Source organism: Passer montanus, unplaced genomic scaffold (genome assembly GCF_014805655.1).
Source record: "Passer montanus isolate IOZ18808 unplaced genomic scaffold, ASM1480565v1 scaffold64, whole genome shotgun sequence".
In the NCBI taxonomy this organism is placed as follows: Eukaryota; Metazoa; Chordata; class Aves; order Passeriformes; family Passeridae; genus Passer; species Passer montanus.
In genome coordinates this window covers 3,552,341-3,571,715 of record NW_024371482.1, presented here as the reverse complement: position 1 = coordinate 3,571,715, position 19,375 = coordinate 3,552,341, and the positions used below count along the sequence as shown (strand labels likewise).

General features: G+C 48.7%; 1 protein-coding gene across 5 annotated transcripts in view; it reads right to left on the bottom strand.

Annotated features, from left to right (window-relative positions):
• Nucleotides 1-19,375, bottom strand: part of CBFA2T2 (CBFA2/RUNX1 partner transcriptional co-repressor 2) — a 59,146-nt gene that overhangs the window by 15,066 nt on the left and 24,705 nt on the right. For all 5 annotated transcript variants that reach the window (XM_039728137.1, XM_039728139.1, XM_039728138.1 and 2 more), the window contains exon 2: nt 1,541-1,684. In XM_039728137.1, the coding sequence (XP_039584071.1) occupies nt 1,541-1,684 (144 nt within the window). The remainder of the gene's footprint in view (nt 1-1,540; nt 1,685-19,375) is intronic.

Here is a 19,375-nt window from a genome sequence, read left to right as displayed (position 1 = left end):
GGAGCTGCTCCACCACAGACCACACAGCAGGGCTGGCACCTCGACTTCCAGGTGAGAGCACAGCACTGCAGCGAGCGAGGCGGCGTACCACAGCCACTGGGATTGCTGCTCTGGGGACAGCAGCATGATAAAACTCCTGGGAACAAAGTCACCAACTAAGGCTACTCTTAAATTCTGCCTTAGGTCCTACATAGCCAAAGGTTTTGCTGCTTCTCCAACTCTGTGTCAGTGATCCACAGGCAGGCATGGCTTTGTTCCAAATGCTCCACCTCACCAAGGCATGGCAGGTCACACCCCCACTGAGTGACCAAGACCCTCTGGTCCAACTGAGAAATGAAAAAGCAAGAATGAACTTCACCACAGGTCACATCTCTCATGTGTCTTGGAAAGAGGCAATTAAGTCATCTGCAATCAGCAGATTCAGGCTTCTTGGCCCTTAACAGTGTGCCAAGCATCCTCATTGGAAAAATTAATTTCTGTCACTTTGCTAATGGTCTTCTTCTGCCTGAGCAAAAGGAGAGCCATTAAAAACGCCTGAGCACATAAAGATGGGGACAATGTGTCTGGTGGGATAACCCAGTGATTAGTGCTGCTGCCAGCACATCACAGTGTGTCCTCCAGGAGGCTGGGCTGGAAATCTCCGAATCCCAGTGCCAGCATGGAACTCTGAGATAGCCCAGACACTGTCATGGACAGCACAGCAACGCAGAACCAGCTAGGGAACACTCTGTGCAGGGAAAAGGGGAGAGGAGAGCATGGAAAATATGTACATGCCATGTGTGGGGGTCAGATAACTCTATGCCCAACAAAGTAAAGCAGCTTTGCTCCGGAACAATGCTTTAAAAAAGACATTAAATGGCTTAAATGTTGGCTAAAGAAGGAAAAAAAACCACCCTTTTTAGGCTGCAAGAAAAGGCTGAAGGTCCTTTCCATCCATGGAGTCACCTTTGAGCAACACTCAGCCAGAAGAAGTGGGTGCAAGGCTGTGCTACAGCTGAGCAGGATCAGGACTGACTGTGGCTTAATAGGGAAGATTATAAAGAGAAGATGGAAAAAAGAGAAACTGGATGGACAGCAAGGAATTTTCAAGGCTGGGAAATTAAAAAAATGAAAAACTTTCTAATCTCAGCTGCAGGAATGCTGCCTGCAAAGTGAGATACAGCAGAGTGGGAATTAACTCCTCCAAAAGATAAAGAGGAAAGCCCAGCTCTTGGCTCGCTTGAAGCTGACCTGATAAAAGATTCAATTTCTTAAGGAGTTTATGGTGGAAATCAAGGCTGCACCTGCAAGAGAAAGACTCAAGGCAGCAGCAGGAGCAAGGCAGGAACAGGCAGGGGGGCAAAGGGGGATTACACAGCCTGTTTTATGTCCTGCATGCACTAGAGAACTGCAGGAAAGCCCCGGTCCCCCCTCCCGCACAGCCAGGCAGCATCACCCGCCGTGCCCTGGCTGATGGCTGGGACATCCCAGTGAGTTCAACGAGCAGAGCCTTCCCTGCTGGCTAGAGCTGGTCCAGAACAAGCAGCAATGCTGGGCTTACGTGCAGTCGGAGTGAAGGACACGGGCCGGGGGCCGCCGGCGTTGACGGGGGGCAGCGGCGGCATGTTGGGAGGAGAGGACCTGGACTGTATCTTCACTTCCACGGGCGAGCCGGGCATCACTGGCACCCTCTTCTCACCAGCAACTGTACCAAGAGAAGGTGGCAAGGCTTAGTGACAGTCACTGACACGCATTTCCCCGCCCAGCACGCCGGGAACAGTTGCAAGGGTGAAGATAAGAGCTGGGGGAAGTCATGCAAGGCTCCCACGCTGCTCTGGAGGGCCCCGAGCTGGGGACAGGCACCAGGGGTCATGTCTGCAGTGTCTGTGCTTGCCATCCCAGCCTCCTGACTCCACCTCCTCACCCCTCATGCCCAAAGATGCTGTTCAAAGTGTTTCTGTTGATTTGCTTTGCCCCTGTTTAAGATCTCTGTGATACACACCTCGCTGAGCCTTTGCAGAGGAATCACAACCTCTGGGAGCCATGCAAGCAGTGACCTGGATTTGGGCCGTGCCAGAAGTGACTGGAATGGGGCTGGGGTTGTAGAGATGAGCTGATATCAGCTGGTATCAGCCCCACTCCTGTGTGCAGCCTCTGGTGTCTAATCTGTCACCAGCTCAAACTGCAGCTTCCTTTGCAGACCTGAGGGATGTCCCAGCTCAGGGGAACAGTGTGAGCACACTCCCAGCTCCAGAGGCTGGATCAGCTTCACAAGAGAAAAAGGAAGAAATCTCCTAATGTAATAGTGGTTTTTTGAGAGGGGTGTTCTGGGGTATTTTTGGTTTTTAAAATGCAGACAGCTCAGCAGACAAAGCCTAAGGATCTCCAAAGCACAGCTCCTGTGGGAGCCAGTCCCAGTCCTGGGGTGCTCTGTATTGCACTGCCAGCATCTCCAGTGTCCATGAGCCCAAAGAAATCATCCATCTGTGATGATGGACCCCACTCCTTGCTCTTCAAGCTGCCTCTCCCTGGCTCAATTAACTCACTAACGAGATGTGAGCAGCTTGTCCCACCCAGGAACACGGCCAGGTCTCCAGCCTGTCCAGCTGCACCCCAGCTCAGGCTGTGAGGGAGCTCAACCCAATTTCCAGCTCTCCAGTGATGCAAGCTGGGCATAGGACCATTACCACCTAATTTGTTATCCACAGCTCTTACCAATATCTGTCAGCTGCAAGAAACTCAGCTTTTGAGCCCAGGCAAAGGATTAAATGCTGCATTCCCATAGAGTGCTGAATAGGTGGCAAAACTGTGCACTGAAATACAACCCAAACCTGCTACTTCTCGACTCCCAACAACAAAAATGCTGCTTTTGAGAGCAGAGAAAACACAAACTGGCACCTGAGCCCTCGTGCTGCTGCCTGGGATCTGCTCTGTCAGCCCCAGCACCTGCTCTGCCACCGAGCTGCCTCATTTATTTTCCTTATGGCAAGTCACGGGGAATGCCAGCGAGGTAATAAATGAACTTTGTTATTCCCAGCATTTCTTTCTGCTGTTTGCAGGAAGGGGAAGCAGGGATGATACACACTGAAAACCCATGTTTTCCTGCCCTGTCAGTACAGGTGGAATAACTCGGGTTGGAATTGCTGCAAAACCCACATGCCAGAACATTTGTGTCTTCATTTATCTAAACCTGCTTTCAAGGAAAGGGGAGAATTCTAGGCTTTGCTTTCATGAAGTGGGGAGATATTGAAGCCATGGGAAACTACTATTAATTTTAACTTATAATAACTACATTAATCCCATATTGCAAATTACTGTACATGTGGCCCAGCTTCCATACAATTGAACCCTGATGTGCAGACCCTCCCTGTCATTCCCATGCATGAATATGATATTCAGATGAATAACCATGCATTGTTGTAGGAACATGACATCATTTATACATGTAGCACCTATTCCAGCAGGTGAGCTTATCAGCAAGAGCAGGGAAAACTCCATGACTTTCTTTCCTTTCTAAATCAATGCAGCAAAACAGTGAAATTTTGTACACAACGTTAGGGGTATTTCTACCACAAAAAGTCTGAGTTCCCTCACTCAGGCAAGGAAGGGACACATTGCTAAATGACCCAAATTATTCAATCAAAACAGCACTAATTGTGCCTCTCCAGCACTCGGTGTCAGCTGCCAATGACCATCCAGGGACCCACTGTCACCCACTTGCCTCCTCCTCTTCTCCCTCTTCCCATGAAACCCCTTTTCCAGGTGCACATGGCCAATCTGGTATTGCCATGCTCTGCAGAGCATCCTTAACTTTTCTCCTATTCCTTCCTAAAATGTTCCTAGGGCACATTAAGAAAGCATAACTAATTTGGTTAATTTACAGGAAGGGAGATAAATTTTGCATGGAATTTATAATCCCAAATTAAAACCAGCTACTGTGTCAGACACCAAAACTGAAGCCCACAAGAAGCCAACACCTTCCTTTCCAAGCCCACTCCAACAGACAAGAAGCAAACAGGATTGATAAATTTAAAAGCTTCCTGCTAATGACCTGGGGCATCTATAAATGCAGATAAAAACCATCTTTCTGAAGCTCTCCTTTTTTAGCCTAAACATGTCCATTTAATGAGAATCATCTGAGCAAACCAGGCTGTGACCAAGGGCTTGAGTCAGCCCTGAGATGACCTGGGGCTAAAACTGAGCCAGTGAGCTGCTCCCTGGAGAAAGGCTGCCTTCCTGATCTCATTCTTTCACTTCCACCACTCAAAAATATTTATTGGCTCACCAAGAGCAGCTTTTCAGTGCTGCCTCCATTTGCACAGGCAGGATGCAGAGATGCTCCTCAAAACCTGTGCAAGTCACTCAGCTGTGTCACCTAAAGAGTCAAATGCCATCACAGACTTTGGATGATACTCTAACAAGAATAATTGTTGTCAATGAATGCTGCAAGCACCAGAGCAAGATGCCTGCCCAAACTAGAAACATTGCACTGTTCTCCTTCAAAAACTCCTCCTTCCAAACCTTACCTGGATCAGAAACACAAGTGCTGTGTTACTTCTCAAGCAGTGCCTGCAGGAGCAGGCCAGACATATTCATGGCACAGCACTTTGGCTGTCAAGCTGCCAGATGCCCAAACTTTGCAGTGACACGTGCTCAGCTCTGCACCAGGACCTGCCCAAGGTGACCAGGGACAGAGGTGGCAGTGACGTGGACACCGGGTGGGAGAGCTGCCTTCCCAGCCTCAGACACACTGGAATTCCCCACGGGAAGAGGACTCCGAGAAAACAAAACCTAACGAGATGCTGATTTAGTCCTGGCTCCATGCAGGAATTCCATCTCCTCCAGCAGTGGTGCATTTCACAGCTCTCGGCTGGGCACGGGCAGCTGCAGCACAGAGCAGCCTGTGCTCAGGCCCTAGATATTCCTGTGCCCCATTTAAGGAGCCCAGGTGTGCAAGAGACAGAAAGCCCCAGAGCTGAGTACACCTGGAGCCCTCCCTCCCTCCCTGACCCGCTGCAAGGCCCTGTGCTCATCTGGCTCCGCTCTGGCTGTCGGTGCGCACCAGATTTCCTTCGCTGCTCCAGTTACCATCCTGGCGTAACAAATTAAAAAGGAACATATGTCAGGATTAAATGCAGCTGATGATTTTTTCTTTCTGGAGAGGAGAAAGAGCTAAGTGAGGCAATGGGACAAGATGCCAAAAAAACTCTGGGGTCTCAAGTGATGCTCAGAGAGGTGTCACTCCTGCATTCCGAGCCCTCACAGCACATTTCAGAGGGGCCAGTTCCAACACCAGCTCCAGACAGATCTCATCCTATTTATTTTCTTTAAAGAAGTCGTCCACCTATGGTGTTTAACATAAAGAGTGTTGCTGTGACAGGTAACCTCAGCATTTACTTGTACTATAAACTGTATAAAGAAACTGCTTTATTAATCTCTTCGTGCCTGTGGGCTTGGAAAAAGGGAAAAGGCAGAAGAGAAAAAATGAAAAACAGCAACAAGTTAGGGAGTATCTCAACTACACTGGAATTTAAATTAATCCTGGAATTCTTCTGGCAATTAGAGAATAAACTAAGTGATGAAAAAGAAGTAAAAACAGTTCATGAGGAGAACTGGATGCTACCTTCCCCAAAAAAGCAAGATTAGGAACTGGAGAAGAGTGACAATGAGGCAGACAGACACAAATGGCCTCCTCCTCATCCTTTTCCCAAAGTTCAAAATATAATTCCAGGCAGTACCAGGAGGTGCTCCACTCTGCTCAAGGGAAAGCCTTGATCTGGATTCCCTGGCAGAGCCATGGATTTGCTGAGACCAAGGGAAGAGAGGAAGAGCCACTGCTACAGAGCAGAAAATGGAGATGCTTTATATGAATTTACACTGCAGTGTCTGCATGGGCACTATTTAATCCAGCCACCTCCCTGAGTGGTATCTTCAAGCCATTCCTGATGCACAGGTAGGATTTCCCCTTGATTCCAGGCATGAGAGTTAAGGAGGAAGGATGAACAGTGGAGTGATTTTGGAGCTGTCATTTGTAAATAAGCTGCAAAGAGTCAGAACTGTGTCTCACCAACCCATGTGCCAGACTCAAGTTCTCCAGCTTTCTGTAGAAGTCAAACCATGAAATATCTTGGAAGAAATAAGAGAAAACTACATGAAACATGAGACAGCCCCACAACACCAGCAGCCATGCCCAGGTAAGGGTTTGCTTTTCCCTTTGGCAGATGCAGGACACAGAACAGGCTCAAAATCAGATCTAGTCAACCAAGCTTTTATCACTAAGTGGTTACATTGCAAACCTGTAAATTAACAAAGGTGTTTTTTGAGAAAAGGCTGTGTACAAGGTTTTGTCCAGTGATTCAGTTTCAGGAGGGAAAGCATGCAATGATTTCAGACAGAAAGAAGTTGTTTAATCAAAGCAGATGTTTTCAACTTTCATCTGGAACAGGCAGAACATATTCATAACCTAAAAAGCCTCTCCTCACCCCAAAAAGTTAAAAGCCCCAAATTCATACCTGCCTCTCGAGAGCAAGGGACAGGAGAACTGTCCCAGTAACAACAGCCAAGGTCAGGTCCAGCAGGAGAAATTCTTTGGTCACCCACAAGCCAGGTCTGAAACTATTCCAGATCCAGTGGACAAAGAGACATCCCAAAGGGGATCCAGCCCATCCCAAAACACCCCTCAAAGCAAGGGAGAGCGGCCCCACCTCTCCTTCCACTCGCCCTGCCACCTCAGGGGAGCACTCAGGCTAGAGGCACGAATTATAGATCACCCACAAGTCAGCAAAATGAGCCCTTCCTACAAACAGTCCTTGGAACTTCCCCCACCATTTACACGGATCAGAGTCCCTGGTTTTATATAAAGCAATGCCAAACTTGGCTAAATGGATAGAGGTCACTGGACAGAGGGAAACGGAGGGACAGACCTGGAACAGCCCCCTCTGACCCAAACTGTGCTACAACCCTGCAAGCAGCTCCATGTCTGTGCTGCAGGCAGGCCAGGGAATGGCCCAGCCCAGCCATGCAGCCCTGAGGTCCCAGCGAGGAGGATGTGCTGCAGTTGGCTCGTCACAGGGTCCCTGTTGATCATCTGAATGCAGACGAGAGCAGCATCAGTGTAACCTGACCTGATAATGTAAATAGGGTGAAATGAAATATGGTTCGCCACCTCCCCAGCTTTGGCGAATGTTTATTTTGAATAACATGCTTATCTGCTCCAACTGCTCACCATCTGTTTTCAGTCTCCACCAAGCTAATATTTTTCACATTTAGGAACTGAGAAATGGGAAGAATTACATTTAAATTTTATTAACATCTTTCCTCCTCTCCAAGGTTGCCTCTCCCTCCCCTTGATGGCTCTAAGCCATCTGTAGAGCACCTTTGCAGTTCTCCAAGGCATGCAGATGAGAGGTGATCTACATGCAAAGCAAGAGCATCATTACTCAGGCTTCCAGAAGATGCCATTTACTGCTTCTCCACCGCAATTCCCTCCCTCACCTGCTTCCAGTTTCCCCCAAGCTCAAACTCCAATCACATCGTCAAGGGAAAAGTAATATTTTATCTTTTTGCAGCATTGCTGCATCAAAAAGTGATGGAGGGGGAAGACTGAAGATAAGCATCAGGAACAAGGCAGCCAATACAGCAGCTTTCAGAAAAAAAGGATGGTTGGGTCTGTCCCAATTTGGAGGAGAGTGAGACCCTGGGAGGTCTGTAGTCAAGATGACTTCTCTCTACAAATATTGACATTTATTTGCTTGTGGGGTGGTTTCTAGAGGTCTTTCTTTGCTTGAGTCAACAAAAGGTGATTTACAACCAGCACTGGGGGACACGAGCGTGTGCCATAACCAGGTCACCAGCAAGGGCTGGTCACACGAGGTCCCTGTCCATCCTCCTCCCTCCATGCATGCAGTTGGCCAAGATGCTACTACAGCAGCAGTGCCAGTGGGTAACTCATGGCCCTGTACAGATATTTCCTCCACTCCATGTGATCAGCTATTTTTACCCCGATTAGCTCGGGTTTATGGCACATCCCAGCTCCTGAGCTGTAAGATGCTGTGGGAGTGGAGAGGGCTCGGCACCTCTCAGGAGAGCCTTGCATCACACAGGAGGGAGCTGCTGAGCCTGGGATAGGCATTTTATAAATCAAAAATAAACGCGTGTATCTCCATTGCCATCTAGTCCTCTCCCACACACAGCTGTTTCACTTTAAATCTCAATTCAATGCGAAACTCAGATAGAAGAACTTGAAAGAGCAAAGTATGTTATCGTTCACAAGCAGTCCAGAAAGCAGTTAATAAGGGAAATAAGATTAATAATTTATTCCTGAAGGCAGACTGCAGATCTTTATCCGTCTTGCCCTTCAGTGATTTTTATAAAATCCTATTAATGTGCCTGGCTCTAGGAACTCAGCAGTAGCACAGGTTGGGTTTCGGGCAGTTCCCAGGCAGACAAGGCGGCGGCAGCTCCAGCTCTGCCTGTGCCATGGCTGTGTCAGACCCAGCAGCACAAAACGCCTGCAGGGCACTCCTGCCTTCCTCTGGGGCCACGGACCAAACCCTGCATGTGGGATTCACCCCACAAACTATCACATCCAACATGCCCCACAGCTGGTGCACATCAAGCCCCCAAACTCATCTCGCTTCTAGAAGAGCACGAACCACTCTGTTGTGGTAATCCCCACTCTCCTGCTCTCTTTCCATGAAGGAGGCAGGGATTAGTTACCCTGACAGCCATCTCCACCCAGGAGCTGTAGCTGCCCTAGCCACCACCACTGCCATTCCCTTCCCACACCACTAGCATCCCTACAAGTAAATTTTGGGGACCCAAGTTCATCCCTTGATGTCCCTGGCAGCAGCTTTTGCTCATCACTGTGTCAAAGGGATGCTGTGAGCTCTGCCAGGGAGCCCGAGGTGCCCTGGGGCATGGAACCCTCCTCACCCTCACCAGCTGATTGCTCTGCCCTCAGCAGAGACAGCCACCCCAGAGGGAGGCATACACTCCTGGAACATAGCCCAGGAGAACACATTCCTGGAAATCAAGGCCTGCACTGAAGTTTTAGGATAGGAAGCACTTTGGGGCTTGGGGGGAGTGACAGAGCCTGCCCAAACCACCCCTTTGGCTGGGTTATAACCTGGGACAGGACACTCATTCAGCAAAGCCAGAGTTGCTCACTAACTAATTTGCTTAGATACCACTAAGTATTTTGGTAATTTTTCATGAATTCCTTGTTCTATTTAACATTACAGAATCAAGACTATTTTTTTTTAAATCACCCACTCCCATAACAATATTAAGCAATATTTCCTCCTCCGCACTATTTACTCCTTGGGCTAAAGCACTCGGAATGAAAAATGAAAGCAGTTACAGATATCAAACAGGCAATTATCACAATCATGGCAAAAAATTACTTCTTAAAAGTCTCAGCCTGCTGCACTGCTCTCCAAAGCCTCTGACTCTGAGCGGAACAACGGTGGCGGGAGCAACGTTTCCAGATGGGAACATCTGTGTCTCATTTGCCTCAGGGAAGAAAACACCAGGAAGATTAACGGCTCCCGAGGCTGGTGGAGCCCAGACACAACATGTACAGAAGGGATACCATGGAGAAAGGCTTGGAGCAACAGCCTGCTAGCAAAGATTGGGATTTTTTATTTAATGATTATTTTGTGGCGCTTCTACACGTGGGGAAATGAGATGTCAGGGCAAAAGAGAGCTCGGGTTTTGCTTATTGTAAATGTTGTGTAAATTGAAAGCAAGAATTGAGTTCATTATGCTTGTATTAAAAAAAAAATAAAATAAAAGCAGCACTTTTACCATCTCAGCTATTTTTGGATAGAAAAATTAGTTTTAAGGTTGGCTTTAAGGGGTTACACTCCTAAAAGGTCTGAAATTGCTCCCTGCCCAGAGCATCAAGGCCACGGATTCACCCCTCTGGGGTCCAGGGAACACCAAGTTTGCACCAGAGAGTAAAAAGTGATCCAACAAGTGGGAATCTCATGGTTGAATGACCAAGTCTTCCCTGGCAATGGCAGTAAAAACCTGTTTCCCTTAGGAGCATTCCTTAAATTCTGCCACATTTCCGAAGGTGGGCAAGCATATAATCCACAGGTTATACAGAAGAACAACTGAGCACTGTAATTTTGTGAGTGCAAATCTGCTTTTCATTCTGCCTAGGCTAAACACCATGGAGTAAATAAAGCTGGAACTTTTGTACCTGTAAAATTTTGGGAGGTCCAAAAGAGGGGAAACACGGTGAAACAAGCTCTAAGTTTAGAAAGCATTTTCCACCTTAACAGAGGCTTCGAGACAGCCTTTAGGACATGATTTTATCTAGCCCTCATAAATCCTTTTAAAACTTGGATTGCTGGCCATTTAACAAGCAGCTCCACCCTTCTCCTGCTCTCCAGATGAAACACATTTGCACTGGGCTCCATTTTGTTCCCTCCTTCTCCGACCCAGCAGTACCAGCAAAGCAGCAGAGCCTGGGGAACCGTGGTTAATTGGCATCCTCTAATTACTAATTAGCTCCAAGGGGCTCTCTGCAGCTCCAAACAGTCAATGGGAATGCATCCACTGATTTAAACAGGCTTGGGAAAAGCAGAGCTGCTGGAGCAGGCTCCGAGGAGTGACCCAGGGAACTGCACAGGGAGCCCACAGCTCCCCAAGGAGGATCCAGCACGGGCCACCACCACTGCAGCCCTTCCTGGGCTGCTCAGGAACGGCTCTGGAGGAGCCTCAGGGAGGGTTTTAGGGTTCTCTCCTCCAAGGGGAACATTCCCAGGGGGTTCTGGCTGCTCTGCAACTTCTCCTGCACAAGCACCTCTCACACAGATGCTGCGGTTAGAGGTGTCCGAGCAGCATTTGTGGTTTAAAAATCCATCGTAAGAGATTTAAGGCACAAATTCATCCCACTACCACCCCACAAACTCCATTTAGGACCCTGAGCCTCCTCGCTTCATGACTTTACCAAAAGAGCTGAGGAGAGGGCAATGTGCACAGAGCAGAGCCCAGCAGGAGCCCATGGCCACAGCTCCCACCCTGCAGCAGTGCCCTGCTCCCTGCAGAGCTGCTCCAGGAGATCCAGGGGAGCACTGCAGGGCTGGCATTCCCATGGCTGCCCCAGGACAACCCCTTCCCAAGGGAATCCTGCAGCTTCTGCGCTCCGAGTCTGGTTCATCCCAAAAGTGATGGTCACCAGGGCAGCGAGCCTCCTTTTTCACTGCCTGGTGGTTTATGTCCCAGCTCTCAGTTTCAGTAGGAAAAGCTGTGGAAAAGGAGGACGTTTTCTGGCCAATTCCATAAGAAATTTAGGAGATGCTGAGAAGGATGCTGTTTCTGGGTCAGCACAGTGAGCCCCTTTGCTGAAGGCTTCCCACCACAGCCCTGCTCTGCTCCCTGCAGGCTGAATCCTGCATTTTTAACCCCAGGCAGCTGAGGGATGGTGTGATAGCCCTTATCACAGTGCCAGCTGAGCTCAGATCCCAATCCCACAGCTCCTGGCACTTCAGATCCTGCCTCTGCTCCCAGTTAGCTGCTGGGAATAAGTTTGGTCACAAGCAGGACAAGTTCCTACAGGGATGTGCATGGTCTGTACAAAAGCCCCCACAGACTGTTATGAGGGCAGCAAGGTTTACTCAAGTTTTTTGTCATCAGAGAACACAGAAATCCTTCAGCCACAGCAGCTCCTTCAGGAGAGACAACCTTGTCTGTGCCAACATGTTCTTTCCCCAGGATCCCTGAGATCCACAGTGATCCTGCCTCACTGGGTACAACACAGGCACTATCCATGACCTGGACAGGTCCCCAAGCCACACTGACACACCCAGGGATCTGCACAGCAGGGCAGAGACAGCCTGGAGCACCTCGGGAGTTCAAGCAACACAAGGAAAAAGGGGGACGGCCTGAAAAATCATTAAATCTTTCAAAATAAAAGGATGAATTCAAACCCACCTTAAAATCACCCAGCGATTCAAGATTTGGGGGCTTTAAACCTGATTACTAAAGACATACAGGAGGAGTTTAAAGTCAAGCTTCAAAACCATTTAAGAAGACATCCCTCTTGCTGTCCTCCATAGTCCAAACACTGCTCCTTGATGGTTTGGTCTCCAACACTATAAACGAATCTTAAAATCAGCACCGACCTCAGAAAACAACCAGTACTGAGCAAATCTGGATTTCTTAGAGCATCATGAATATCACTGAGCACAGAGATCTGGGCTAATGACAACAAGAACAGCAGCTCTGGGGTTTAAGAGTAGGGGTATCCAGTGAGTAGAGAGTACTCCAAATGAGTAAAGCACAAACTGGGATAAAAAAATCTCTGCCTTCCAGGCAGACACAAAGCAGCAGTGCTAGCAGCTCAAGCACCACAGTAAAGCACAAACTGGGATAAAAAAATCTCTGCCTTCCAGGCAGACACAAAATCTCTGCCTTCCAGGGCTAGCAGCTCAAGCACCACGACCAATAACTGCAAATAACAGCAATTAAAAAAAAGAGCAAGGTCACTTCTGAAAGAAGTGAGATCAAGGCAGAAAACCACATTTAATCCATAACAACCAACATGACCACAGAGAGGCACAAATAATACCAAGGACACCCAAAGCTATTAAAAAAGCCTATATTAAACTTGGGGAAAAAAAAAAGAAAAAACAACACAACTAACAACAAACCTGTTTGTTAAGCACAGACCAGGTACAAATCCTGACCATCTGGAGAAGGAAGCAATCCAGAAACTCATAGTCAGATGGGCCAGTTTAGATGAAAACAATGGTCATTTTAGCAAAAACAAAACAGAAACCAAATCCAGTGCAAAACAAACCACTAACCAAGTTCTACCACAAACCCAAAATGAAGCAATCAAGGAAGGATACAGAAAAACATCCCCCTTGGGTCTCTGAAGTCATACCATTTCCAAATATAAAGCAGACTAACACAGACTCCCTTCTCCAGATGGAGGCTGAAGAGCAGGAGCTCATCACTGCCAGCCAGGGCTAAAGCTCCATCAGGTTTTATCCAAAACTGGGCAAGTTGTCCAAGAAATCAAGGAGGAACTTGGGAAAAATTTGGAAAATCTTTTTCATCCTCACTATTTACAAGTGCCAGAGGGGACCCTATCCCTTTGTCAGTGTCTGCAGGGAAGGGTCACAGCAGGGACAGACTCTGCTCTGTGGGGACAAGAGGAATGGGCAGGAACTGATACCCAGGAAGTTACACCTGAACATGAAAAACTTCTTTACTGTGTGGAAATGCTGAGGGAGGGCAAATATCTCTTCACTGGAGGTGTTCCAGAGCTGTCTGGACACAACCCTGTGCCACATGCTCTGGGATGACCCACCCTGAGCTGGTGTGACCAGCAGCGTCCCTTGCTCCACAGCCAGGCTGCTTTCCCAGGCAGCCCTGGCACTGCTGCCCACACCAACACCCCTCTCATGCCCTGCTGAGGTAGCCAAGCCTCACTAATGACTCCCCAGCTCCCTGGCTCTGTGGAGAGCTCTTCATTCACTTGGGCGCTAAGTGCATTCAGTGCTGCCCAGCTAATAGTCCCTGCCATCACTGGCACACACAGGAGCCCTGCCAAGATGACAATTCTGCCTCTTAAAATCAATTCTCACACCACTACACAAATGGCTCTTCCTCTGTGCCCCAAGCCTGAGCAGCCTGTGGGAAATTTCCACCATTCCCTGGAGCTGGAAGCACAGGAGGAAGACACTTAGGGGTGTGTTTTGGAGGATGTAGGGGCCTGATGATGTAGAGGGGTCCTTACACACCTGGAGCCCCCTAAACCAGCATCTCCTGCAGAGTCCAGGCACAGAGAGAGCAGGATGGACAGGAGAACCATCAAATCCACTGTTTAGAATCATGGAATGGTTTGGGTTGGAAGGGACCTTGAAGATCACTCTGTTCCAAACCCCTGAATACCTTCCACCAGACCAGGTTACTCCAAGCCCTGTCCAACTGGAACATGAACACTGCCAGGGATGGGGACCCACAACTTCTTGGTCTGTTCAGGGAATGATCCCAGCAGAGATAGAGGCACAGCAGTGACTGTTTCTGTGTGCCTCCTTCCCCTCCCTCTTGTGGGCAGCAGAGGTGGAATATTTCCATAGATAACCTCTGGAGATGCAGTGATGCACAGGGATTGGAGAGGGAAGGCTGGCTCAGCTGCTGCTGCACTCGCTTTCAACCCATCACACAGCACAGACAAGACTTCTCAATTCATCATTCTTAGGGCTGTCCTCAGGTAGTTAACAGTAACCTGCATGAACCTGCTCCCCATCAACAGCAGCACAGGGGAAAGACAAAACCCCAAAAAGCTCAATTTCCAAAACTGCGAGACCAGGGCACAAAACAACCCAGCAAACCCCCAAGTTTGTTCTGAACTGCCATTTTCCTTCCCTGGTCACAGCAAAGCCTGTGCCACTGTGCCTATAAATTTCCTCTAATGATGCAGCAGTGAGGCAGAGCCCCATCTGTGCCTGGGCACAGGTGAGACTTTTCACTATCGTGTAAGTGCAGGCTGCCTTTCAATTACACTCACCAGCCCATTAGGCAAATTAGATTTGCATATGAGAGGATAACTAGAAAGTCAAGAAATAGGCCCTGAAGGAAAATACATTCTATGAGCTACATGTCCCTGGGAAGATGTGGACAGGGAGTTTGCTGTCCAGCCCTTTAGGGCTGCTGTAGGTTTTCATGGTGCTCAGGTTCCTCTCAGCGCTGGCATGGGTTTGAGGACAGCCTCTCCACCAGGCAGAACTGAAGCCAGACAAAGACATCTGCGTTCCCTGCATCCCCACCTCCCTAAAAAGATGCCCATTTCTGCAGGGCTTTGCATCATTTGCAGGTTCTGCCTTGCAGTATGCTGGAGAGGAGATTAAAATACTACTGGTGTGAGAGAATTTCAATTGATCCCACCTGGGTTTCAATAATGTATCACTGAAGTACAGAGTTATTTCCAGCACCCTAAGAAGGTCCTGAGGAACATGATACCCAGTGGTATGGCATTACACAGGTGTCCCATGTCACTGAGGACACCCATGTGGACTAAACAGTTCTGCTCAGGTGCTTCTGAAGAATTCATCCGCCTGCACACACTTGTTTTTTTTTCCTGGTGAGTGTATGCAAAACAGAGACAACCTAGCTCATCTCCCAGAATCCAGATGGCACTTGCAAACCTTGTCTGTGTATCAAATGTTGTTTTTTAGATCAAGTGTCCCTGGTTGACAACACAGAACTTCACGATGCTATCTTTAGAGAGGCTTCTCTGCAAAGAAACACCCTTGGAGCATACGTTGCAGGAATATGCTAATGTGGCAGGGTGTTTTCAGCAGCCACAAATGGATCTGTTCCCGGGAGCTCAGACACCCCACAACAAGCTGAGACTGGCTGGAGATGAAGGGTCACCCAGCCCCTATGGAAAAGATGCACCAACAAGTTAAAAATCGCAGAGAAAGGTGAAGTTACACCACTGGAGAGATGCAGGGTGAGCTCACAGCAAGTGCACTTGCACACAAGTGATGATTACCAAAAAAATCCTATTAAATGAGTGAGGGCAGCTCAAAACAGAGAGACAAATCTGAGACTTTCCATTCCTTGACTTCTGCAAGTTTAGAGATTCTTACCCTATTTCCTATTCAGCTAACTGCAAGGATCTTATAAAAACCCAGTGATTTTTCTTCCTCAAGGTCTTCACTTCCTCCTCCACATCTCATGCAAAGATAAAAGCAGCACATGCAAAGTAAGTTCTTTAAAACCAGCCCATTAATAAAGAACCAAACTCTACAAAACTTGCAGTTTGACATATTCTTGAGATGGTCATGTTACCTTCAATGAAAAAAAATTGTAGCAGTTGTTAAAAGAAAACACCAGCACCTCCCAAAAAACCCACCCTAAGTTGTTTTCTATTCTCCTCAGCTCCAAGAACAAGAATCATCACCTGCATGTGAAAAAGCATGAAAAAACCTCTGACTTATATACACTCCACAGTGAGCAGCAAAATGACCTAACAAAAGCCAAGAAAAAAAACAAAGAAAGCTGCAGAAACAGGTTATGGCAGAGCTCAACCCTGAGATCAGAAGGTGACACCAACAGCACTGAGGTGGCAGAAATAACCCCTCATGCCTGCTGCTGAAAAGAACATTTCAGAACAGTGACATCAGGTAAAGCAGCAGCTTTTGAAAAAAGAAAGTGATCCAGGAGGTAGCTCCTTCCATATTGCAGGCGCTCACAGTAAACACCATATGGCCTGTTAATTTAATTAGGGAGAAGAAACCCCCTAAGTTTGAGATTTGACTTTGAAGGGTTTAAAACAAGTCTGAGGAAAATCACTCGAGATATTCCATGAGGTTGCCTTGCCTCTTTCATCCACCTTCTGACCCACTGTACCTGGTTGTTCTCCCCAGGCTGCACAGCACCCCCAAAAGCTGGAATTTTTTTAGAAGTCCACCACCTTCCCCACACTGCACCTGCACAGATTCCTCCCAGGAAGATCTTGGTGGTCACTGCCAGGTAACCAAGCCAGGAGAGGTCTGGATCAGGAAGGAGGGACTTGCAGTAAATAAACCAAGTACTTCAGCTGAACAATATTCTCAGATAACAACCAGAATTTTTATTTTAAATCCTCACAATCTACATTGGCAGGTCCCACCTGTCAAAGACAGGATGCAGCTCGTGCTGAAGGTCAGCCTGACAAATGGTGGAGCACCAATGCTGAGACACAAAGCCTCAGGGCAAGTCCACTCCCCATCCATAAGTAAGTTTGCATCTGTAATCTTGGGATCAACCAAGCGAGCTCCAGCTGTCCCTAAAGACTTTTGTATCTGAGCAAAGCCTCAGTGCAGTGACTGTTTGCTGAATAAAATGTCGTTCTGCATTATGGGTATGCCTTCCATGTCTCTTTGTGAGCAGAGAGGGGCATTTCTAGGATCATTTCCAGCTAGAGGCTTGCTTTCCTGCATCTGTACTGTGATGGGACACTGCAGCACCACTGCCAGGTCTCTGCACAAACTGCCCAGTGCATTACCAGCAGGAACAAGAGAGATCCTGTGGAAGTAGCTGCTGGGGCACCACCAAGAATGCAAAGACACAAGAGGTGATGATTCCCTGAGGAATGGCCTCCCAGGCTGGAAGAGCTGGGGCTTACAAGGCTCTGGTAGGCTCTCAGCTTCAGCAGCCCCTGAGGGCCAGGCAGCAGCAGCAACACCTCCATGGTGCTCCAAGGACCAGCCCCTGAGGAGCTGCTCTGGCAGGAGCCTCCAGCACAAACCCCACCAGCACAGCCTTGGGGGTCCAGCTGGGTGAGGGAAACCCAACACTTCTCCAGAGAGGTGTGACTGACCAACCTCAGGCCCGGGATAGGGCTTTGGCCCCCAGGCTGCCCGGGCAGGGGCACAGAGAGAAGCTCTGCCTGATCCTCAGCACAGTCACAGAGGGAAGCTCTGCCTGATCCTCAGCACAGTCACAGAGGGAAGCTCTGCCTGATCCTCCAGCACGGGCACAGAGGGAAGCTCTGCCTGATCCTCCAGCACGGGCACAGAGGGAAGCTCTGCCTGATGCCCCCAGCATGGGCACAGAGGGAAGCTCTGCCTGATCCTCCAGCACGGGCACAGAGGGAAGCTCTGCCTGACCCTCCAGCGCGGGCACAGAGGGAAGCTCTGCCTGATCCTCCAGCACGGGCACAAGCTGCCACCCTCCTCTACTCCTGCCTGGCACAAAGTGGGTCAGGGCTGTGTGGGCTGATGGCACATCACAGGATGTGACCCACCTGTGCTCCCCACCAGAGATGCCCCACAGTGTCTCTGAAGAGCAGGTGCATTTCCCAGGTAGGGCAGCTGGGGATGCTCCCTCCCTCCTCCTCTTTCCAACTGCAGCCCATCTTGTCTTGAGGAAAACCCAGGATGCTCCATGCCAGCGCTACCCCAGGGGATATTTTAGGAGGTTTGGACTTTCATGGAACCTGCTGCCCTGTAGATAAGTTGTACCAGGAGAAAATCACATTGTTCCTAGAACTTTGTAACCTCAGTTGGCATGGAGTTTCTCCTTGGCTCCTCTCAACAGCTGACTACACTCACAAATTAACATCCCACTTGTTTAATTATGGTTTCCTTTCCTATCCAGACACAGGCTGGGATCTGTGTGTCCCTTTAATAGGTGTGTCACAGCAGTATGCCAGAGTTTCCTATTTTCTAGTAAAAAAAAAAAAAAAGCGCCAAAAAACAAGCCCAAACCCAGATAACAAAACATCTGAAGCCCAGCAGACTTCTTCCTGCTAGCAAGGAAACCTCCTCTCAGGACACTGCAAAGATTTAATTTACTACCAATTGCCCTCTGGTTATTTTACATTTATGGGGTGGGGGCTGAAGAAAGGAAGAAAGCAGAGAGGGTGTAATTAGCTTTGCTTGTAAAATGTTCATCCCAGTTGTAACAGCAACTGGAGCCTATCAGGGGCTTAATAGATTTCAGGGTTTTGTTGAAACTGAAGGGTCTGCTTGGGGCGGGGGGAAAGGCTAGGAATAAAAAAAAAGGGGAAAAAATATTAAAAAAAAAATCAATAAGTGGATCCTACATCTTGCCACAGCCCCATATGGAAGTAATCAAGCACAAGGGTGGCAGCTGGGGCCAATAACAGTCACCTGCAGTTGAGGGACGTGGGGGTTTGGGATGGGTTTTTAATGCTAATTTCCTGGAGGAACAATGCGGGAGCGGCTGAATGGGGAGCAGCGGAACAATGGCTGCACCTGGCGCTGCGGGCAGCGCACGGAGCGGCAGCGCCCGGCACATCTGTTCACACAATGCCGCTCCCCCTGCAACAGGTCCGAGCTGCAGCCTCCTCATCCTCCCCTCCGCCGCCGTTAGCCACACTTTTGGGGCTTTCGAGGGTTTTTTTTTGGTGAAAGGGATGGTTGCACAGCATCCCGCCGGCAGGTTGCGGCATCCCGCCGCCACAGACAAGGTGAGGAAGGAAAACTGACTCTTGGGTTTGAAGATGTGCAAGTGTTGGGTCTTCTAAGTGGTCTTCTGGCCACCTGTGACTGTCCTCCTTCAATACCCCAAGCCGTGCTGCAGCCAGCAGAGATGGGAATCCCGCGGCCGGCAGCGCGCCGAGGAAATTCAATACGCATTATTCTAAAACCTTAAGCTTAGCTTATAAAAATGCCACTGCCCAGCCCAATAAAAGGCATGATAGTTACACTTTAAAATGCTTTGAAACCTCTGAAATCGCTATTGTCCTGTCGGACATAAGCTGCTGACACACAAAGCCGTGCTAAGGTCAAGGTCCTGCCTCAGAAAATTGCTTGCAGACCCAGGAACTGAACCCAAGCCTCTCCGTGCTGCACTTTAACTGTGGGATCACTGCTCACCATTTCTTCCTGGCTGCTGCTCCTGCTCTAAACAAAGGTTTTTC